This window comes from Thermoascus crustaceus, assembly GCF_041956765.1.
Source record: "Thermoascus crustaceus strain CBS 181.67 unplaced genomic scaffold VTN00scaffold_1, whole genome shotgun sequence".
Classification (NCBI taxonomy): domain Eukaryota; kingdom Fungi; phylum Ascomycota; class Eurotiomycetes; order Eurotiales; family Thermoascaceae; genus Thermoascus; species Thermoascus crustaceus.
Window position 1 is genome coordinate 1,920,478 of NW_027192527.1, and position 22,130 is coordinate 1,942,607.

A 22,130-nucleotide genomic window follows, 5' to 3' on the forward strand; every position below is an offset into this window, starting at 1 on the left:
GACCCTCGCCCTCTCCGTCCCTCTCTCTCCACGATGGCGCGCCCGCAGCTCGACCAGCATCGACGTCTCTCCCTTCTCCCTCCCTCTCCGGATCCTTTTTCCTCTCTCTCGTCATCCGGACCACTCTCTCTTCGTTCACCTCCGTACCTCGTCTCTTCTGCATGGTTGGGTCGGGTGCTGGTGCTGACGTTGAGCTGCCTTTTATCTGTGTGCTCGAGCCTCGACGTAGCAGCAGCGTAGCAGAGACTACCTCCAAGGTCCTCGCCTTAGCGTTTCGCCTGCTGCGGGTTCTCCGAGAGTCAAAATTATCCAGGTCGTGCTCTGGGCACCTTGGTGGAGCCTGTCGCCACTGAAGAGTTTAGCAGGAAAAGAAGAAACAGGAAGAGAGAAACGGCAAGCCTCGAGCCCAGAGAATATTTGACGGCCAAGAGATCCCGGTTTCTTGGTATCTGCTCAGCATCGTCGCTGGCCTTCTTTTCTTTCCCTATCTGTCCCCCTTCTCTGCGTGCACAAGTTTCTTCTGCATCGCCCGGCTGGTCTCTCTTCTCTCTCTTTTTCTTGGTCTCTTGGCGACGACCTGAAAGCTTCCGGAACGTCCGCCATTGCCAATATCGTCTTCACTGCGCCTGTGTATCTGGGGAATCTTCTGCAGAAAATATCCCGAGGAGGATCTGCATTAAATGGCCATGGATCTGAATATCTTCCACTCCCTCGTTCGCCGCGAGGAAAGCGATGGCCCCGCTCCTGCATGTGCTGTCGACAACGAATACGATGGCCGGATGGGCCTGCGTATCTCGTCCATCTTCGTCATCATGGTTGGCTCCATGTTTGGTGCCATCTTCCCCGTCCTTGCGAGGCGCTTCGGTGGCTCGGGGATTCCCAGCTGGGCGTTCTTCATCGCCAAGTACTTTGGCTCCGGTGTCATTATCGCCACGGCCTTCATCCACCTGCTCGCACCAGCCGAGGAGGCTCTGACAAATCCGTGTCTGACCGGCCCCATCACAGAGTACAGCTGGGTGGAGGGTATCATTCTCATGACCATCGTCGTGCTGTTCTTCGTCGAGCTGCTGGTCATGCGCTATGCACGCTTTGGCCTGAGCCATCAGCACGACTTGGAGGACGGCCATTATCAGCTGGAGCAGGGAGCTAATGTTGTCGGACCGGTCGAGTCCAAGACCCACATGCCTGGTGAGGATCATTTGGGTCACTCTCGGGAGCACCATGACGCGGAGTCGGCCAAGAAGGGCGGCACGTCGCTGGAAGACTACGCCGCGCAGCTGACATCCGTCTTCATTCTGGAATTCGGCATCCTTTTCCATTCCGTGTTTATCGGGTTGACTCTTGCTGTTTCCGGCGATGAGTTTAAGACCCTGTACATCGTCCTTGTTTTCCACCAGACTTTTGAGGGTCTGGGTCTGGGCTCCCGTCTCGCTACCATCCCCTGGCCCAAATCTAAGAGGTTCACCCCGTACTTCCTGGGGATTGCATATGGCTTGTCCACGCCCATCGCCATCGCCGTCGGTCTGGGAGTACGAGCTGGTTACCCTCCCGAGGGGCGTACGACCCTGATCGTCAACGGTATCTTCGACTCCATCTCGGCGGGTATCTTAATCTACACCGCTCTGGTGGAGCTCATGGCGCACGAGTTCATGTTCAGCACCTCGATGCGCAAAGCTCCCATCGGCACCGTTCTCTCCGCGTTTGGTTTGCTATGCCTCGGCGCACTGCTCATGGCGTTGCTCGGTAACTGGGCGTAATCTCTCCCATCTGGGGTGTTATATGGATGTCTTATGTTATCAGCTTTGCCGGTTTTCTGCATATAGAGCCATCCTTATCTTAGTATGTTGGCATGTCGAAACACGTGTGGGATCAACCGGCTTCTCATTTCTTCATTTACAACATCGGGTTAGCAACGGGCCAAGGTTTTACATGGGATGTTCTGTAAATAGGGTTAGGAAAAAGGTGACCAACGGTCAAAAAAAATCAATATCTTTGCTGATCTAGCACTTACTGTTCTTGATGCTCCCGATAGTAAGACAAGGTCCTGCCTCAATCGTGATCCCAGTGTACTTGTGGCAAAATCTGACGACCGAAGAAGGGACAGTTTGAAGTGTCATGTAGAGTTCGAATGAGCTGGCTCCACCGTAGGGAGCTGGAGTGGACGAGAGTTGAGGATCCGAGGTTCGTCTTCCCCGCCGACACGTGGACCGACAAACCTTGCCCTAAGCCCTAGTTCCTGACCTCCCTGTCCGCTTTGTCCCTGCACAACTTCCAGCTACGTCGAGTTTAATAAGGTTAGATGCCCGTCTCCTGTCAAGGCGCATATTGATATGCTCCATGCATGAAAGTGATCGTCTATCGACTAACCCGATCGTTATCCCGGTGCGGCATATACCATTACCTCTTAGTCGTAGGACTGTTGAATGCCTTAGTATCCTCCGACATTTAGGGGCCGCGTTTCCGGACCGATAGATAAGGAATCAGGCAGTCCAGGAGGTGCCTACCTAGTGGAAGTGATTTATCATCTTTAGGTACTTATCATAGCTTGTCACGCTTGGCATGGGAACATTGCCAAGGACGTGTTCGTATCGGGGCACGTGGGGGGATGAGATCCGCATCCATCTCGGAATGTTTCCGAAAGCTGGGGGGCCGTTGCGCGAGACAAGCTCTACCTTGAGCAATCGCAAAACTTTAGGTATCTATCGTGACTATCGCAGCAGATAACATGATAACATCGACGACCGCGACTCGTCTGACGTCCTTGATGTCAGTCTCTCGAGGAACGTGCCTCCCATGCGCGCAGCTCATTGGACCCTCTGACGGAGCTGCCAGTGTCCGACCTTGATTGAGTGGGAAGCTTGGGTGTGACGAAGCTCCCGCTAGGCGGGCGTCTCCCCGCACTGTGGAAGCCTAGATAGGCTGGAGAGAGAGAGACAGAGATGTAACCTGAATTAAGGCCCTGGCTGTTCGAGGCACGATGAGAAAGGTCATCTGTCTCTTTTGAGGATCTGGGGTCATGTCCACTATCTCTCATCCCTTGCGTGACGTTTGACGATCTTTACCCTGTTTATCTGTCACATCCACTGAGCTCGTTTTCTTTCAACTTCCCGGCAGTGTTTCTTCGGGAACAATGTCCGCGGGACAGGAACATCAGGGCGAAGACGTGGGGGAGAAGAAAAAAGAACTGGATGTGGCCACACCCCGGACCGATGTCAAGGCCGTCGATGGGCCTGACGCTGGGCCTTCAGCAGAGGTCTCGAGGAAACGGCAGAGTTTGTCGGATTTGTTTACTATTGTAAGTCATCGTCGTCTATTCAATTACCTATATAGTTGTTGTGTTCTCGTGAGGAAGAAAAGATGTTTCAGTCGAGGATGCAGCGAAGAAAGTGGCTGACAATGGAACAACACATAGTTCGCGAGCGGCTTTGCTCTGATCAGCGATGGATACCAGAATAATCTCATGTTCGTTTTGATGAGCGCCTTTTCTTAATGGTCAGGTTATCTGATAATAATACCTCAGGACCATGACGAACGTCCTGCTCAAGAAGGAGTATCCAAAAGAGTACACTTCCAGTGTGAGCACGCGCGTCTCCAATGCATTGCTGGTTGGTGAGATTATTGGACAGGTTGTCGTAGGGTTTGTCCCTTTCCAGCTGTTCAACTAGAATTCCATGCTAATAAACTCTTAAACAGTCTTACGTGTGACTATCTAGGCCGCAAAACGGCCATCATCTTTACCACGGCGATGATTGTCATAGGCGGCATCTTGGCAACTGCCTCTCACGGAGTCACCATTGACGGCATGTTCTGGATGATGACGGTTGCTCGCGGGGTTGTTGGATTCGGTGAGTCTACTTTCCAACTTCCCAATCGTCTATTTATTCATCGCTGACTAGATCCCAGGTGCCGGTGGCGAGTATCCCGCATCATCTGCATCCGCATCCGAAGCCGCCAACGAGCTCACACTGAAGCGCCGCGGCCCGGCATTTATCCTGGTCACGAATCTCCCCCTCTCGTTCGGCGGACCGTTCGCCGTCTCGATATTCCTGATCGTTCTCTCCGCCTGCCACCAGTCGCACTTCAGCACCGTCTGGCGCGTGTGCTTCGGGATCGGGTGCATCTGGCCCCTGACCGTGTTCTATTTCCGGATTCGGATGCTCAATTCGGTGCTGTATCGGAAGGGGGCGATCAAGAGACATGTGCCGTATTTGACTGTTATACGGTATTATTGGAAGACGTTGCTTGGAACGTGTGGAGCGTGGTTTTTATATGGTAGGTCATTTGCACTCTTAACCTTGGTCAGAGCAAAAAAAAAAAAAAAACAAAAAAAAACTCGTCATAAGTATCTAAAAAGGCTATAGATTTCGTTACCTTCCCCAACGGCGTCTTCTCCGGTACCATCATCTCCTCCGTCGGCGACAACAACTCCACCCTCCGTACAGGAGAATGGCAACTCCTCCTGGGCACGATCGCCCTCCCAGGCGTCTTCCTGGGTGCCCTACTCTGCGACAAAGTAGGTCGCAAAAGGGTCATGATGATCGGCTTCACGGGCTATCTCGTCTTCGGTCTGATCATCGGCTGCGCCTACGACCGCATCACCAAGATCGTGCCCCTCTTCGTCGTCTTTTACGGCCTGATGCAGAGCTCTGGCAACTTTGGACCGGGAAACATGCTTGGCTTGCTCTCGTCGGAATCATATGCGACTGCGGTCCGGGGGACGTGCTATGGCATCTCTGCTGCCGTGGGGAAAGCGGGCGCTGCGATCGGGACGCAGGCTTTCACGCCCATCCAGGAGAATCTGGGGAAGAAGTGGACGTTCATCGTTGCTGCGATCTGCGGCGTTGTGGGGGTTCTGGTCACTTGGTTCCTTGTCCCAGATATATCAGGTGAAGATCTCAAATTCCGTGATGAGAAGTTTCGGGCGTATCTTGTCTCCAAAGGATGGGATGGTGAGATGGGTGAGGAGGATTTGAAAGCTGTTGCTGCAGACCGGGGCCTTGCCAGCGAGGTAGAGGCAATGAGAGAAAAATCGTGAGAATGAATGCTGGCTGGAACTGGTCCAGGTGCCCAGGTAATGTTCTCTTATTTCTATTGCAAGAGAAATATAGACAAAAATAAACTGCCTTGTGACAGCGTTTGATTTGCTAGAACAGTTACAGCTGCATTTCATTGCGTGATAGCATCACGGCATAGTGTTCAACAAGCATGTACACTTTTCAGAAATTTACATTGAGCGCAGGAGACTTGCATCTTGCCTTGAAGAGGGCGCTCGAATCCGTCGCAATGATACTGCCAGCTAGACTTCCTTCCAGTCGCCAGCATCAAGCGCCAATTGCATATTCCTGTTAACATAGGCAATCCACATCGAAAAGCTTTACGAACTGACACCATCCATAAACACCACGAGACAGGTAGCATTGTCACTGCCCGTGCTACTCGCACTGAGACTGGCAATCTCCTGCGCGATATCCGCCGCCCGCTCCCCGCGCATCGACTTCTTCATGACATGACCGACCAGCGTGCCGTCGTCCGTGGAGTCGCATACCCCGTCCGTCATAGCGACCAGCGCGTACCGCTTGTCCGACGTGAGCGTGACCCTGGACAGGTGCGGCTCGTGGGATAGGAAGTCGCCGCGCGCTTCGGGGGACGCTGCGACGGCTCTTCTGGCTTTTGATGATTGGTTGACCTCGCCGTCGATGGTGTTGATGGGGTTTTTGTATTGCAGGTCACCGAGGGCTCGGGACATGTTGAGAGTTCCTGAAGCAATAATTAATGAATGATCATTATTATCTAACAATCTCAAACAAACCTAAACGTGCAGTCCCAGTGTAATTGTGGACGCTCCCGCCAGCTCTCTCAATGCGGGCTTTCTCACTGGGAAGATTCGGCTTGTGAGATCGCGTGAGACGTTGCTACATAGTTTCACAGCGTGTTGTTAAGACGTTAGCCATTCTCAGGTTAAACAGCAAAAACCAACCGAGTTGGGTTGAGTCGAGACAACTGACAATATTATACGGCATCTCCGTCGACGCATCCCGCTGCGCCAGGATGATATGCGAATCTCCCAGGTTGCCCACGACCATGATGCCCTTGGTCAAGTTGACGAAGCACAGCGCGACCGTCGACCCGACGACCGCGGGCTCCGTGTTGTTGTCCTTCATGAAGCTCTCGAGCAGGATGCTGTCCTCGTCCTCCAGGGCGCCCTTGATCGCGCCCTCGTAGTCGCCGCGCTCGAATTCGGGACGCTTGACGAGGAGCGTGTGCAGGTTTTTGGAGGCGTGCTCGGCGACGAGTTCGGAGCCGCTGTTTTGTGTTCATGGGGAGTGAGATTTATATATTCTTTTTACTCTAATTCGATGGATGAAAAGGGGTAAAAAAAGTCTTACTGTCCATCATAGACGGCGAAAAAGGCCAATTTATCCGACGTCTGCGCCGGGAACTGGTCCGGCAGGATGATTGTGTGTCGATCTTCCTGGAACGGTCTTCCTCCTTGCGCCTATTATCAACAGGTTTCAATCAGTCCATGGATTCTTTATCCTTATTCAAAAGCAGATTTTACGCAGAAAAAAAAGAGGAGTTCAATTCACCGTGCCTGCGCCGGCGTCAAAGAGCAGAACCGTATCAGATGTAGACATGATCGTTGTACGGAGCATTTGGCATCGTACTGCTTTTCTCGCCAGGACCATGCCACGAAAGAAAAAAAACGAACAGTGACGAGGAAAAGATCAGCTCATCGAGCAGATCGCGTGAACATTTGCCAGGTTTTACTACTGTACGCAGGTACTAACATAGGTATGTATCTACTAAGTAGCACCCAGCATGGGATTGTTTGGATCCGAGCCACAGGGTGATGGACCGCTTGCGTCATGATCCTGGCAATCACATATAGCATATATGCTTCCACGCGAGATGTTTCCCCATCGGCTTAGAGTCCCGGACGGAGGTACGTTTCAACCAGTAGATGCTTGCTCCATGGGTGAAGTGATGGGGGGAACTCCTTGGGAAGCCGTGAAGAGCTGCGTCCTCGACTTCCTTCCACCGCCACTGTTATGGATACACTTCGTCTCTTTCTGAATATTCTCGTTCTCGAGATCTGGGACCAGCATCTGGATACTAAAATTAACCGCAACGTCGAGAAGGCTGTCCCTACAGATGCAACGGAGATCGTCGACGGCTCCCGCACGGGCCACTTCCGCGGACACGAGGTTTGCCGCTCGCTCGCTGATCTCGACTCCTCATCTTTTCCTCCCCTCATAATACTTCTAGCAGATCTTTTCAACCCCGCAGCCTGGCATGGGCTGGGTAGGTGTTGGAGCTCTCATTGCCACAGCATGCTGTTTGCTGTACAGATGTCCACCGAACACTTGGGCTTGGGCATGGACCTTTGGGCTCTGGGCCCGCGTGTCGCGGTCCGAGTCGAAGCCGCAAACTCTTCCTCATGTTTCCGCTGAGACTGGGAAGGATGTGAAGCATGAAGATGAAGTTACTTCCAAGACCGCTGCTGAGCCAGTGTCCTCGCCCCTTCAAGAGCAGGAGGAGAACAGCGATGCTGGCACCGCGCAGGCGACCCCGAAGGCGACTGCGCTAGCCACTCCGCCTGCTGACATACCGACATTTAACTTGGAAGACGGCGATGCGCCCACGGAGAAAACGTCGCCTGCACCGTCGCAGACAAACGAGGTTGTGAAACCGCCACTACCAACTGTGTCCGCTGCACCAGACATGTCTGTGCCCCCCTCTGTGCCCAGCACGAACACTACTTCCTTAATGCCGCCTCCCCCGCTGCCTCGACTGCGAGCGACACCGCAGCAGCAGCAACAACAACAACAACAACAACAACAACAACAACAACAACAACAACAACAACAACAACAACAACAACAACAACAACAGACTCTGGCGCCCCCCCGACCAAACCCAGCCCCTGGCCGATTCCCCGCTCCACTGCGACCGGGCTCGAACGCTACCCTCCGTCCTCCACCGTCTGCAGCATCGTCTCTGCGCGTCCCACAGTCGTCGTCCGGTCTCTCGAGCAGCACGCTCGCGCCCGTCGCGCGCGGCGCGAAACCAGGCACCTCCTCGCGCAGAGTGATCCTCGAACCGGGCCACTCTCCACTCGACTGGGCGGCGCTGACTTCGGACCCGAACAACAAGCTGCGCGGAGCGGATCTGCCTCCGACGCTCATCCGAGTGACACCGTCGATGCTCAAGGCACACAACGGACGGAGGAGCCGGGACGCATGGACGTCCTACCAGGGGAAAGTCTACAACATCACGCCTTACCTCCCCTTTCATCCGGGTGGAAAGGGGGAACTGTTGCGGGGCGCTGGAAAGGACTCCGGTAAACTGTTTTTGGAGATCCATCCGTGGGTGAACTGGGATGGGATACTGGGGGAGTGTCTTGTTGGGATACTGGTCTCGGAGAATGAGGCGGAGAGGAGGAATGCGGAAGGTAACAGTCTGGATGCGATGGACTGATGTGTCTGCCGGGCCCATAATCTTTTTGCGTGGAGGTTTCTACTAGAGGCGGTTTCTTGGATCTGCGAGATACCCCGGTGTACGTTTCTGAGGTTGGAGGGTGCCATGGCGACAAATGCGATACCCCTATAGTAGATAGAGATTGTATATAACAAACACATGTACTGTAGATAAGATAATAGAGAACCCTTGCCTGTTTAATCTAAGCCCTGATGATCCATGACACTTGTCTAGGTACCTAGCACGTATACCATGAGCGCTAACTCATAATACGAGACTTTCCTACATATATCCGATCCGATGAAAAAAAAGAAAAAAGCCAAATCCCGAATTTTCCCTCCATTTACAGCTCATCCTTGCTCACGCCCTCAATGCCCACGAGCTCCGTGTCGAAGATGAGCGTCGACCCGGCAGGGATAGGGCCGACGTTGCGGTTGCCGTAGCCGTACTCGGGGGGGATGGTCAGCTTGCGCTTCTCGCCGACGCACATGTCCAGGAGGCCCTCGTCCCATCTGCATAGCATGAGATATGTTAGCAATCTTGGTCGAGATGGAAACGGAAATCGTAGATGCAGGTTCATAGACAAACGACTCCTCCGCTATCTATGCAAGACACCGTCTCTCATCAGGAGAAGATGATTCCCCAAGCACCCAAACCAAAACACACGCCCCCCAATCCAGCAATCTCACCACCTAGGTAGGCACCTATCTAATATAATAAGAGGGGAAAAAAAATTAAAAAGCAATACTCACCCCTTAATCACCCTCCCCGTCCCCAACTTGAACGTCAACGGCGACCCCCGGTCGTAGCTCGCGTCGAACTGCGACCCGTCCGACGCCAACTTCCCGCGGTAGTGCATGTGCACCGTGTCCCCGACCTGCGTCTTGCGTTTGCATTCGACTTCGTGCGTCTTCTCGATGCCGAGGTCCGCGGCCGTGGCGGTCGCGGCGAGGAGGGTGAGGGAGAGGAGGGAGGTGAGGATGGGGAAGCGCATTGTTGTACTGTACAATTGGTTGGTTTGTCGGTTGGAAGGGAGGTGAGGTGAGGTGGGTATCCGTTGGAACTTGGGATATACTGTAGGAGAGAAGGCAAACGGAGGTAGGCCGGTACATCGAGCAATTGATACTGCTGGAGCTTGTCCGCTATATCGAGGCCAGGCTGGTCGTTTGCTCGATGCGGTCTAGCGTATGCGGGGAAGCATAAGGTTAAAGTGGCTGGCGATCCTTGCTTGGTGATTGGTTGGGTCGAGGAGTATCATACGCCCGTTTGCTATGTACGAGGTGTATCGCTTGAAATAGGAAGTATATTTTTATTCTAGGCCGTGCTTTTGGTCGCAGTGGAGAGTTTTTCAGTGGGAGATTACATGCATGGATGTAGGTCTCTCCTTCGACGGATCTCCCCTGACCAGACTCCCTAGGGCGAAAATTTAGTGGATGGTTTCATTATTTAGGCATACTATGCGTATTCCCTTTGGGAAGACCCAATCATCTTCATCTCTAACGGCAGATAGCAGATTTACTGCCGTCTCCTAGATCGTACTCCGCATACCGAAAGGTTACGATACAAAGACTTGCCATTCCAGTCGTCGTGCATAGGCCGAGTTGCCTTTCGGAACTCGATTAAGAGAATCTTGGTAGCAGATCTTTGCTGATATGGCGGTGAAAGGCAGAAAGCATTGCATCCGTGAATGCGGAAGAGCAAACAGCATACAGACAGAGATGAATGCACTTTTAGATAGGTTAGGTAGCCATACTCGTCTCCGCTCGGATATATAGACCTTTGCAACTCCCAGATTGAGTTTTCTTTCTCTTTCCACGTCGCACCATTTCTTTCTTTCTTTCTTTCTTTCTTTCCTGCTATATACATCATGACATCTTCTTGAGTGAGATATTTATTTCTAATTTCTTATTTCTTACTGATCTATATACAGATCTTGGCGGTATATCTATCCCTGGCCATTGAGTTACCGAAACAAAATGCAGGGAGTACATTCCCTTTCTCGCCCTTATACTTCTTCTCGATCCGGCGGCGTGTTTTTTCTGCCTGCTCCGTCGAGATAGCCTTGTCTCCTGCTGTTTACCAGGGTTCGATACATATATGCTTTATTATAGTTTTGAGATCTGGATTTTGTTTCCTTCGTTTTTTTGCACCGCTGCTGCCGATTCCAATTCCTGTAATATTCGTCGTGCGTATCGCTCAGTAATTTTGTGTGTTTCTGACTACATGATCTCCTTAACTATATACTGCCGGCATGTCACTGATCAGGAGAAATTGGAATTTTTTTTGTACTCACCTTTCGATGCAAAATCAAATGCAAGATGTGCGAGGTAAGTATAACAATCGCCACATTCACGTCCCCTTCGACGAATACTATACCAACTATTCGGCACTGAAAAATCTCTAGGTGATGGTAAAAACCGGAGACATGCGAGATCTCGAACTAGCTCGTCAGTTATTCAATGGACCCGAAGAAGATTGTCCCCAGGCTATCGCGGTCCCCGGGGGAACCCAGAGACATTTTGGAACATGATGGTAATGAAAATTTCTGTGAATTGATTTGGCTGCTGCACTCTGGTCACTCATCACGATCTGTATCTGCTAACATACTTTCTTACTCATAGGTCCGCTTCCAGCTGTGTATCTTCGACGGACCTGCCTCCACTACGAGTGGAGAGCGTATTCAGATTGGAGGCCGTAGTACCCGCAAGATCTATGAGCAGATACTATCTTACTACGCTCACAAGACGACTTGCGGATTTCGAATTTTTGGGGAACAGCCTGAACCGTGGCACCTGGGAGGATTTTGGTTCTTCAGATCTACCGTCTGCGGACTGAAGAGATCATGCTCCGGACTCGCATTGGAGCATCTCTTGTAAGTGGAGCCGATTCCACCAGCTTTTTGAAAATGTTGACCGCTGACCGATCGTATGCGGAACATATCTATGGCCCATATGATTATATTCTCAGTGAAACGCAATATGATATTGTCAGCCGAGTATTACCACTATAACCTAGTGGTATGCCAAGAAACCTATCAGCCTAGTTAGCACACGCCGATTCGGATCTGCAGAAGGTCATAGTCCCTGCAGTAAAGGAATCATACTGTCTATACCCGAAACCGCCTATTTTCCTTTGTTATATCCGTTCATATTTCATGAAAATGTCTCGGGATCGTTAAATAAAGAAATATTCGGAAGGTCTTAACCCCTAATTCCATGAGAATAAATAGTCAGTTAGTTAGGTAGATTCGAATAATCAGAGCTTTCATCATCATACCTTTGGATTACTAGGTTCGCGCAGTCTGACAGATATTCACTCCCGACTGTCTTGCTTGCGCTGCGGTACCTTGGAATGCTAGCCGCAAATGAACCCTGGAGAAGCAGTCTTGATGCAGAACTCAGAGACTGTCAGAAGCCAACTACCGTTGTTGGAGAAGCAGCAATGCTAACCATGCAAAATCATGAGCAGCGAACCTAGGTATATTTCTCAATCTACCATCGGCTCCCCTTGTTGACTTCAAAGAATTTGAGATCATGCCAACCGCGGACGGGGCTCCAAAAACGATCTTCATATGCCGCCATCCCCAGCAAAATGGCAAAAGGGATTTCCGTGTCGGGGCTAACGCCGCCAACTGGGACGGAATACCGGAAATCCAAAGCATTCGTCGTGCTGACCGTGACATTCGGCTTGCGGTATGTTCTTTGAACCTAGACCGGGATTACCAGAAATTTATCAATGGCTGGTTTTTATATATACAAAGACAATACGGCATGGGTCTCACATCACATGCGGTGCCATGGTGACCGGAATGGAAACTATATACGATCTACCATCTCAATGTGGAGCAATTGTCCGAGACATTTTCTTTGCGGCTTTAAATAGGTATTGAGTCAACATTTTGTCGCCTCTACTAGGCTCTTTGGACCTGCAGAACGCTTCCCTATCTTAACTCGTCGTTATCTGTACCACAGCTCTGCTTCATAGAAGAAATATCTCTTACTCAAATTCTCCAGCATGAAATATAACAACAACCATTCAGCCATCATTCTTGTGAGAAAGATCTATAGACTTTGATGGATATGATAGTGTAAGTTCATTATCAAAATCTCTCTATAACGGAAAGGCCTTCAAGAAGCGAGGATCAGGAAGGTAGTAGGTTTTAAAATTAGACATGGGACATGAGGAAGGCCAATCGTCTCCGTAGGGACATCTGTTAAAGCCAACGGCTGGAGGAGGTTGAGAAGAGCTTCGCTAAATGAGACGTAGTCCGACGACTTGGTGATCCTCTTCAACTATTTTCAAGGCTCGCTTCTTTCCGGTGTTTAAGCTTTCCAATCCAGAAATTTTGACATCCTTTTTAAGATTAGCTGCTCAAAATTCTATAACGAACATTTCCCTATAAAAAGATACTAATATAAGGTCTGCTTGTCAAATCTCAACATCACCATTGAGAATGCCCGCCCTTGAGAATGAAAGCGTGTCGAATAGCATGCATGATCAAGTGGGTATATCTCTTCAATACCTTCGGTCGAGCTGCTGGGTAAAATAATCAGATTGGATTTCGACTTCAAAGTCCTGATATACTCACGTACCTGTGCCGTATTCCATATACGGCATTACTCTGACTTGGTAATTTCTTATGATCTAGAACCCTTTCTAAGTCTTCTAAAAGCCGCAGAGCCTGTGCGGCAGTACCTGTTTTCCAATGGAAGAGTCCTACAACCTAAACAACTGATATTGACAGACGTTGATGAGATAGATTCTGGGAGTGTCCTACGAAGCCTCGAGGTACGCCAGACACCGGGTCTTTATAGGGTATTAGTTAGAAACTGGTGCCCGACAAGAAGCCCAATTTGGTCATAGAATGTCTCTTGAGAGTCTGTATGGACTATGGATGACACTGGACCAACATAATTAAACCAAGCAAAGGTGTAACAGGCAATTTGTATGTTGAAGACAGAGGTATCCGGTGGCGCTCCAGTCGACCCGAGTCGACAGGTAGAGTGTACATACAGTCATGGGAGTATGGCCTTTCTTGTGCAGCGCAGATTTTGAAATCTTGTCAGAAGAACTCAGAGCCAGATCTCAATTTCATATGAACCACTTTTTTGCTGGAACAGACACATCAGGTTAATGGATTCGTTGCGTCAACTTCTATTGAATTTCGCGGAGATAGTCCTTTGCATCTTTGACGAAGAGGAAAAGAGTTCACCGTACAACATTCTGGAAATCTGTTTTCTCAGAAAATGCAAGCGGGAAGAATGACATACGATCGAGTACGGTGGAGATCGGTGTCGCAAGACGGCGCGCCGAAGATAGCCGCGTCGGGATAGTCCAAGAGAAGCCCGAGCGGCATCTGCTATCTTGCCGTAATCTGCGGGGCCGTTAATATTGATACTATCACAGAGATCATCACTTGTCCTCGCGAATTTTGCAAGATCTGTGCGGCGAGAGTAGGCCCGAACAAGTAGGTACCGAGGTAGCAAGTCAGATGATAATATGAGCTCACCTGCAAATTGTAAACTCCTTCCCTTTTCGCGTCTTAGAGTTCAGTGGTTATCGTGGCCCTTTTCGATAAGAACGGATTTATCAGCAATGGTCATGGCTTAGGTAAGGTATAGACTCCACTTGTAGACCTTCCTGTTGTATCGTAGGTGTTTGATTTCAGTGTCAGTCTACAGAATGCCTAGCATTAATATACCTATTTATTGCTGGATTCAATGGCAGTAGGCTTGATGACTGGGCCCTTCACCAGGCTCATCCTTTAACTAGTCCCTAAGACTTAAGTCGCCGTCATAGGCCACATAGCTCAGAGAAAGCAGCTTTTCGACCAAAACTCTTTACCAGAAACAAGGTCGTTTTGTCTGAAAGTACTATGTGGGTTTTCTGTGGCGATCCGACTAGTATTTCAGTGTGGTTGTTGCCTATACCCCGGTGCGTAGATCTGCGGAACAATTCCGATATTGTTCCAATCTTGCCATACATCCACCGTCGAAACTTCGTCTTTGATTCTACTATAGCTCTCATCTCCGGACATATTTTCCGGCTTCTACGAACATTCTGTGACAGGTCAGTAGAGAACTTTGTTCTCCAGTCGGTGGGCATCTCACCGTACCCGCTGACGACACCGTACGCAGCACAGGTCTTTTTCGGCGTGCTAGTATCTTCTCTACTCGTCGAATGATGGTATCCCAGACGAAAGACGGCAGCGTTGGCCGCATTGTGCTGTTGCCGATTGGCTCGCTTAGACCGACAAGCATTTCTCGCAGCGCTGGAGAGCACGCCTTTCCGCACGTCAAAGGCCCGGTGGATCGACTAAACGCCCACTTAGGAAGCCATCTGGCGTCTGCTTTTCCCGTTATGGGGGGCCCAGAACGATGTTGCAACCACCTGCTTGCCTGGGAAAGACGGTCCCATGCTGTTGGATGGGCCATTGGCCTTGTGTGACCCTTCGTTTCTCATGCAGGCGTCTGTTCTGCGCGCTGATAGCCTGTTCGATAAGGACACCGAGGGTGCTAGCCTCCAGGTGATACAGGGCTGGCTCCAAAATTCGGACTGACAGCGGTTCATACTCCTTTAGGAAGCTCGATCTGGGCGGGGACGCCGATAGCCATGCGCACTATATTAGCATCCCAGGGAAACGCCGATGCAAGCACCTGTCTGTGCTGCAGTTCTCTAGTATATTTGGGCGTGCGGTCCCGAAATGCATATATGGACGAGACAATGATGGCCCAGCCTTGCTCTCCCATCCTTTTTCCTGTCCACTTCTTCCTTCCGGGAGGGTTCGTCACCTCCCCAACATGGGCTTAATCGAGTCGACTTGCAAAACGATCCACGTCGGCTGCCGTCAAAAGCATCTGCGGTGGTCCAAAAATGAAAGACCCGTGTTGACCATCTCGTCAGGGGACGTTGTCACCTTCGATACTGTCGACAGCAGCAATGGACAGATAGGGAAGGAATCCGATAGCTCGGTGATCAACTCTTTCAAAACCGAACTCGCGGATCCTGCTTTTGGGCCCGTCTTCATTCGCGACGCTGAGCCAGGCGATGCCTTGAAGATCGAGATCCTCGCGTTGGAAACGGCAGACTGGGGATGGACGGCCATCATGCCAGGGTTCGGATTGCTGGCAGATGAGTTCCCAGATCCAGCGCTCAAGGTGTGGAGATTAGAGCCAGGGTCCAGCTGTGCGCAATTCAAGGAAGGAGTGCATGTTCCTCTCCGGCCTTTCCTGGGAATCATGGGCGTCGCACCGGGCTTGGATGGTGACTTCTCAACGATCCCTCCCACAGACGCTGGAGGCAATATCGATTGTCGCGACCTCACAGTGGGCTCCACTCTTTACCTCCCCGTCCAGGTCCCTGGTGCGCTGTTCAGCTGCGGTGATGGCCATGCTGCTCAGGGCCATGGGGAGGTCTGTGGCACTGCGATCGAAACCCCGATGAAGGCTACCCTTCGCTTAACGGTCTGCAAAGATCACCCTTGGGTGACGTCGCCACACTTCCAAACTGCACCGAGGGCTTATCCGAAATCTGTTGTCGCAGATAAGGGTCGGTATGCTGCAATGGGTATTGATGCGGACCTTCTGGAGGCGGCGAAGAAGGCGGCACGAAACCTGATCCGCTGGCTAGTTGCAACGAAGGGTCTCAGCCGCAGCGAGGCGTATATGCTTGCAAGCGTGGCAGGGGATATTCAGGTAGTGGAAGCTGTGGATATAAACTACGCGGTCACGATGGGCTTGCCGTTGAACATATTTGTTTGAGAGTCGCAGAAGTTATGGACCTCATGCCGTTGTCCTCACCTGACCAGAGGCTTCTCACCTGACCTATCGCAATCTGGATCTGTACTGGACCACACGTTGACGAATCCCCTATCATCTTTTTATGATCATGAAATTGGAAGAGGCTACTATATTGCGCATTGTGCTTGTTGATTCACATTGTCATTGCGAGCTGGATACTCTGGACACAAAAATTCGCCTGAGACGGTGACTTCAATACAATCACTCAAATACCCATTCGATCCGTGAGCCAAAAAGGTGTTCTATAGTCGATGTCAAAAAAAAAATCTAAGAAATTTGCAATAGGAGATACGATGTATCTTCCTATATGTTGACAATACAATATTGCATTGATGTATGGCCACAGATCATTAAGAGGGAGATTTCTCTCGGACTGTATGGAAAGAGTAGTCCCTACTATTTTTCATTCCTATTTGACATGTATTGTAGGGTATCAAAATGATAAAATAATCGACGTTGAGATCAACTACTTGATATATCAAACGGGTTATGGCTTCCTCTTCCCCTTCAACGAGGATAAGCTGTTCAAGTTGTTTCCGCAATCCATTTACTATGTTTTTGGCCGACAATCACCAGAGGCTGCCAAATCTTTTCCTTTGTTCCTTATTCTAAAAAAAATGAATTCACAAGCAAGGGATTAGTCCGTTGCGACACTATCGGCAATTGGCAGAGACAGGAGCGTCGGTATTGTAGGCCAAACCAAACCTCGAGAGACAGGCGTTATAATGGAGTCTCCTTTGGTTATAGCGAGTGAAACCAGAACAGAATGTGGTGAATCTTTGTCATATTTATCGGCGATGTAGGGATTCTTGATTTCCCATGTCCATTTGACGGAATGTTCTTGATCAAGTCCACGCTAGAAAGTGGGAACGGCGAAATCTGTGGGTTTCTCACTACATAAAATTAGTGTCACAATAATCAGGCTGTAATATTCAAAATATCTCCCAAACAGAAAAAAAAATATATCCCATAATTTAAGAGGTATTTTGAAGAGATATCCAAGCGCCCTGGCAAAATGTCCCTCGTCACATGACTTCGCGTTTTGGCGTGTCTCGCCGCAAACACGTCGCTGCGTTATCGCGGCCAAGAGAACATCAATAGTCGTTAGAAACAGGATCTCAAAATCCAAGAAGACACATGGATCCCATTCTAGATGGCCTGAACACTGCCCAGCGGACTGCGGTTACCTCGCCCGCATCCATTCTCCAAGTCCTCGCACCTCCAGGCTCCGGGAAGACGAAGACGCTGACGGCGCGTGTCGCGTACCTGCTATCGCATTACGGATACAGGCCCGAAGATGTCATCTGCTGCACGTTCACGATCAAAGCGAGCCGCGAGATGCGGGAACGCATCTCCAAGCTGATAGGGGATCAAGTGGAGTCGAAGCTGATTCTAGGAACCTTCCATTCGATATGTCGCCGGTACCTTGTGACGTATGGTTATCTGATCGGGTTGAAGAAAGGATTCGGGATTGCCGATAGTAATGACAGCTTGGCGATCATAAAGGTAGGAATGCAGATACCCAGTATTTTTTTTCTCTTCTTTATGAAATCGTTGCTTATGGTCAGCGGTAGAGGATCGTGAAGCGATTGAACGCCGGCATCCAGCCCAACACCGCGCGAGCGAGAATATCAAGCCAGAAGGCCCGGGGTGTTAGTTGGGAAGAGCTAGAAGTCAGGCAAAGTAAAATGAAGAGTGCGGAGCAGCAAGAGTTTATCCAGGTCTACCGTAGATACCAGCTGGCGTTGGCAAGCTCCAATCTACTCGACTATGACGATCTACTATTGAGATGCGCTGATTTACTCAGACAACACCCCGAATGCGTCTCCAATGTGCAAGCAGTCCTAGTCGACGAGTTTCAAGACACGAACCAGATTCAGTTCGACCTGATGAACCTCTTTGCTGCCAGGAACAAACGCATCACCATCGTCGGTGATCCGGATCAGAGTATCTACGGATTCCGTTCTGCGGAGATCAAGAATCTCGCACGCATGCAAAAGTTGTACAAGGACACTTCTGTCTCCCTTCTGCAAGAAAATTACCGTTCTTCAGCATCCATCTTGAGCTCTGCACAGGACGTCATCGAACAAGATACGTCCCGGCCGGCGAAAAAGCTGCATCCGACACATTGCGTCGGGACAATGCCCGTGCTGCGAAAACTTCCTACGGCTGCTGCAGAGGCTCAGTGGCTGGTGATGGAGATCAAGAGATGCATCGCCATGACGGGAAAGCTTCTGAACTACTCCGATTTTGCTATCCTGCTCCGTTCGGCCTCTTTGTCACGTCGCATCGAATCTGAGTTAGGAAAGGAGGGTATACCATACCGGATGGTTGGTGGATCTAGATTCTTCGACCGAGTCGAGGTTAAGATCCTGCTCGATTACCTGAGAGTCGTGAGCCAGCCCGGAAACAGTGATGCGCTCCTTCGTATTATCAACGTCCCATCGAGGAAGATCGGTGATGAGAGTGTGAAGCTGTTATCTTCTGGTGCAGAGGAAGCCCAGCAGCCTTTGTGGAACTTTATCAAAGACGTTGCGCAAGGTCGCAGATCAACGAAAAAGAATTTGTCCAAATCGGCTGATCAGGGCCTGAGCGTTCTGGTCGGCCTGATTGAGAGTTCTAGACACAATTTGTTGGAATACCGCGACGATTCCGCGCCTAGAAAGCTGCTGGAATTTATAATTAAAAAGCTCGCTTTCAAGGAATACCTCAAGACGACATACCCATTGGACGAAGACAATAGATGGGCTAACGTTGAGGAACTCCTGGCCCAAGCTGGAGATGCTTCTGGATCCGAACCTGAGCAAGATGACAGTCTTCCCGAGATTGAAGGCATTGAGCAACAACAAGCGCACCCGGGTGAGGAAGCGCTGGCGCGATTCCTTGCGAACGTTGCCTTATCGACAGAGATCACTTCTGAAGAGGGCGACCAGCCCCAAGAAAAGGTCACCATTTCCACTATTCACGCGGCAAAAGGTTTGGAGTGGCCCGTGGTCTTCGTGCCAGCTGTATACGAGGGCATCATCCCGCATTCACGAGCAGAAGATAGCGACGAGGAAAGGCGGTTGTTGTATGTGGCGATGACAAGGGCGCAAGCTCTGCTTTATCTCAGTTTTCCTCGTCGAGACTCCACCAACAGCGATGAGACGACTCCAACGTCCTTTCTCCCACAGAAGATAATAGATTCTCGATTCCGTCTGACTGGACCCAGATTTCGTGATAACGAGGTCTGCGGAATCGCAGAAATTTTGCGTCGGCCTCCGCCCTCAGCGGAGGATGTGCAGAAAGCAATGGATGGCCTTGCAAGAGTGAACGACGATCTATGGACTGCTGACGGCGAGGAGCATCCTGACGCAGTTACTAGATGGAATGGCTCTCGGGCTATAGCAACTGAAGATCAGCAACCTTTCCCCAAGCGACGAAGATTTGATGAAAAGCCAGATCTCAAGACATCCACATATGTCTCGTCATTCACGTATACCATGAATAATCCCGCTAATTTCTCCATGCCCAGTACCCTGTCTCTCGGCTTCTCGACGGCAAGGCAGCATATGGCTACGCAGCCACCAGTTGAGGAAGACCAGCCTGAAAGCAAGGAGAAGGGAGCAAAAACCGCAGGCCACAAAGCTGGCGGCTTAACTCAAGGCAGCATATCGAGTTTTTTTGCCCAGCAGTCTGGACCCAAGCACCAGGTATCCAAACAACCATCTTTGGCGAATCCTTGGCCGTCCCGAAGTGGCGAAATCGGGCAGTTCAACCATTCTCAGGTGTCAAACGGAGTTTCGGGGCGTGCTGTTCCCCAAACCCTCCTAAATCGGCGTGTCCAGTCGCAGCGTGTAACAACGTCGCGCCCGATCCTCGAGTCATCTGATCCCAACCGGTACACGTGGCTCTCATCTTCCTCAAGGCCAGCTCTCGAGAGCAGACCTCAGCAACAGACCGCAGACTCCCTCGTCAAAAGCAAGGAAGAGGCGGAGCGGGTTGATCACGATGTTAAAAGTTCATCAGCTCCTGTCAGCGGCGTACGGCCAGCGACCACGTATCACACGACCACGATGTCGATGGTCAACCAGATGGGATCCACAACAGGGCGAAAGACGCTGGGGATTCGACGAAGCATGAATGGCTGGGCGGAGAGAATGAACAGGGCAGGCAATGGGAAGGCGCCCTGACAAAGTGTACGACCTCTAGATGATGGTTAGCCTCCTTCGCCTGGTGCAAAGACGCTTCCGATTGGCGTATTCGAACGTTCTCTCACCTGGTTGGCGCCCTCTGAACGACGCAGGCACGGAGTTGCGTTTTCACTTGATGTCTACTTCGAGGGAAACGTGAGATACGCTATCCGGTTGGCTCCCAGCCTAGTCTTGGAGGTCGCTCGCGTAACCTTTGCCATCACCCTTGATGGCTCTTCACGCAGTGCTTCGTCAGTTCTGGCATACTATTGACAAACAAGCACATTCGGAATCTTTCACTTCTATTCAAACGTTTCGGAATCTATCTCTGGATGTTATGGATGATGATGAGGTCACCCCGCGCACGGGTCTGGCTGGTCACAAGATCAAGTGCGGGGTTCAGCTGGCATATCTTTGACTACGCACCATGAAGGAAATGGGTATTTTTTCGGACGGTTGGGAGATGTATTTCGGGTCGCAATAATGAATATGGGAAACACGTAGTAGAAGATAGACTTTTAGAGTCGGGGCTAATTTCGGGGGCACGTACATACATTAATTAGTAACGTTCAGAATCTACGTTAATGATCCTTGTGATGGGGTATGTTATCTTATATGTCCAGTAACGTCAAAAATTTTAGATGATTAACAACATCATGTCAAGCGACATTAAAGTGGCTATATGCAGAATTGAAATCCTTTGAAGCGCAAGACCTTCCCGTCTTAAGCTTGAAAACTAGAAAGGAGTCATATTATATATTGTAGCAGACAGTGCCGCCGGTGACAACTCCAGAGTATATACAAGTCAAACTATATATAAATATCTATACCGAGGCACTTTACTTTCTTGCTCCTGATGACTAGGGACCGACAATTATTTTCTGAGAGCCGCGTTGTATGTTTTCGTCTTCCCTCGTCCACTCCAAAAGACTAGCTAGCTATAAATGATACATCCATCTCTGTTTGTCTTCTGGCCCGATCGTATATTGTGTCTCGACTTTCCTAGAGATTACCCTATGGATGGGCTGATTTTGATACTTGAACTTGGAGCTCTTTGCAGATTTGGTGCAGTTAGCTACTACTTAGCCATTCTTCTCCTTCACGTCTATGTAGGCTATGTAGAGAACATTAATTTCGAATTAATAATCTCAAAGGATCTAAAATGCTTGATCGGTTATTCATTTGTCCCGGAAGTAACTTCCACCAATACGTACGTACGTACGTAGATACGGGTCCTACGACCTACTGTTCATGTACTCCGTACAGTAAGTACACAGCACAGTGCTGTATAATAATGTATCCAGTTGCCGTATTTATACATCCATCCATCGTCCACAGTATGTACGGTGCAGACAGTGCAGTCGTATCGTACCGAGGTACCTATGTAGGCACTCCACACTCCCTACTACAGATACTACTATGCAGGTACATCATTCCGTGCTCCTTGGACTTGGCTTAGAATTCTCGACTCGACTCGACTCGACTCGCCCTAGTTGCTCCATACATACTGTACTCCGTATTTACTCCGCAGATGTATGTGCATGCACCTACCAGATGAAACAGATTGACCGGGATTGGGGGCATGATCGACAAAAAGAAAAAGAAAACAATCAAAGGGTCCCAGTCCAGTTCAGGCCAGACGCGAGTGCGAGTACGACAGGCAGTTCGAACTCCTGATAGT

The 22,130-nt window shown here is 50.3% G+C and overlaps 8 protein-coding genes across 8 annotated transcripts; 5 read left to right on the forward strand and 3 right to left on the reverse strand.

The window, feature by feature from the left end:
* Positions 1-680: 680 nt before the first annotated feature.
* On the forward strand, positions 681-1,757 carry VTN00DRAFT_682 (uncharacterized protein; the record flags this gene model as incomplete). Its single annotated transcript, XM_069433498.1, has 1 exon — positions 681-1,757. The coding sequence occupies one exon, from the start codon at positions 681-683 to the stop codon at positions 1,755-1,757; it is 1,077 nt and encodes a 358-aa protein (XP_069291389.1).
* A 1,373-nt stretch (positions 1,758-3,130) lies between these two features.
* Positions 3,131-5,035, forward strand: VTN00DRAFT_683 (uncharacterized protein; the record flags this gene model as incomplete). The annotated part of the gene is made up of 6 exons (XM_069433509.1): positions 3,131-3,295; positions 3,413-3,462; positions 3,521-3,637; positions 3,694-3,845; positions 3,904-4,272; positions 4,362-5,035. 6 exons carry the CDS (start codon positions 3,131-3,133, stop codon positions 5,033-5,035), a joined length of 1,527 nt encoding a protein of 508 aa, XP_069291390.1.
* A 339-nt stretch (positions 5,036-5,374) lies between these two features.
* Positions 5,375-6,635, reverse strand: VTN00DRAFT_684 (uncharacterized protein; the record flags this gene model as incomplete). Its single annotated transcript, XM_069433520.1, has 5 exons — positions 5,375-5,757; positions 5,810-5,912; positions 6,006-6,303; positions 6,387-6,496; positions 6,588-6,635. The coding sequence occupies 5 exons, from the start codon at positions 6,633-6,635 to the stop codon at positions 5,375-5,377; spliced, it is 942 nt and encodes a 313-aa protein (XP_069291391.1).
* A 414-nt stretch (positions 6,636-7,049) lies between these two features.
* Positions 7,050-8,478, forward strand: VTN00DRAFT_685 (uncharacterized protein; the record flags this gene model as incomplete). Its single annotated transcript, XM_069433531.1, has 2 exons — positions 7,050-7,205; positions 7,270-8,478. The coding sequence occupies 2 exons, from the start codon at positions 7,050-7,052 to the stop codon at positions 8,476-8,478; spliced, it is 1,365 nt and encodes a 454-aa protein (XP_069291392.1).
* A 230-nt stretch (positions 8,479-8,708) lies between these two features.
* On the reverse strand, positions 8,709-9,472 carry VTN00DRAFT_686 (uncharacterized protein; the record flags this gene model as incomplete). The annotated part of the gene is made up of 3 exons (XM_069433542.1): positions 8,709-8,760; positions 8,826-8,990; positions 9,231-9,472. The coding sequence occupies 3 exons, from the start codon at positions 9,470-9,472 to the stop codon at positions 8,709-8,711; spliced, it is 459 nt and encodes a 152-aa protein (XP_069291393.1).
* A 4,914-nt stretch (positions 9,473-14,386) lies between these two features.
* VTN00DRAFT_687 (uncharacterized protein) lies at positions 14,387-14,699 on the reverse strand (the record flags this gene model as incomplete). Its single annotated transcript, XM_069433553.1, has 2 exons — positions 14,387-14,527; positions 14,589-14,699. The coding sequence occupies 2 exons, from the start codon at positions 14,697-14,699 to the stop codon at positions 14,387-14,389; spliced, it is 252 nt and encodes an 83-aa protein (XP_069291394.1).
* Positions 14,700-15,278: 579 nt separating this feature from the next.
* VTN00DRAFT_688 (uncharacterized protein) lies at positions 15,279-16,238 on the forward strand (the record flags this gene model as incomplete). Its single annotated transcript, XM_069433564.1, has 1 exon — positions 15,279-16,238. The coding sequence occupies one exon, from the start codon at positions 15,279-15,281 to the stop codon at positions 16,236-16,238; it is 960 nt and encodes a 319-aa protein (XP_069291395.1).
* Positions 16,239-17,414: 1,176 nt separating this feature from the next.
* VTN00DRAFT_689 (uncharacterized protein) lies at positions 17,415-20,449 on the forward strand (the record flags this gene model as incomplete). The annotated part of the gene is made up of 2 exons (XM_069433575.1): positions 17,415-17,783; positions 17,852-20,449. 2 exons carry the CDS (start codon positions 17,415-17,417, stop codon positions 20,447-20,449), a joined length of 2,967 nt encoding a protein of 988 aa, XP_069291396.1.
* Positions 20,450-22,130: the final 1,681 nt, after the last annotated feature.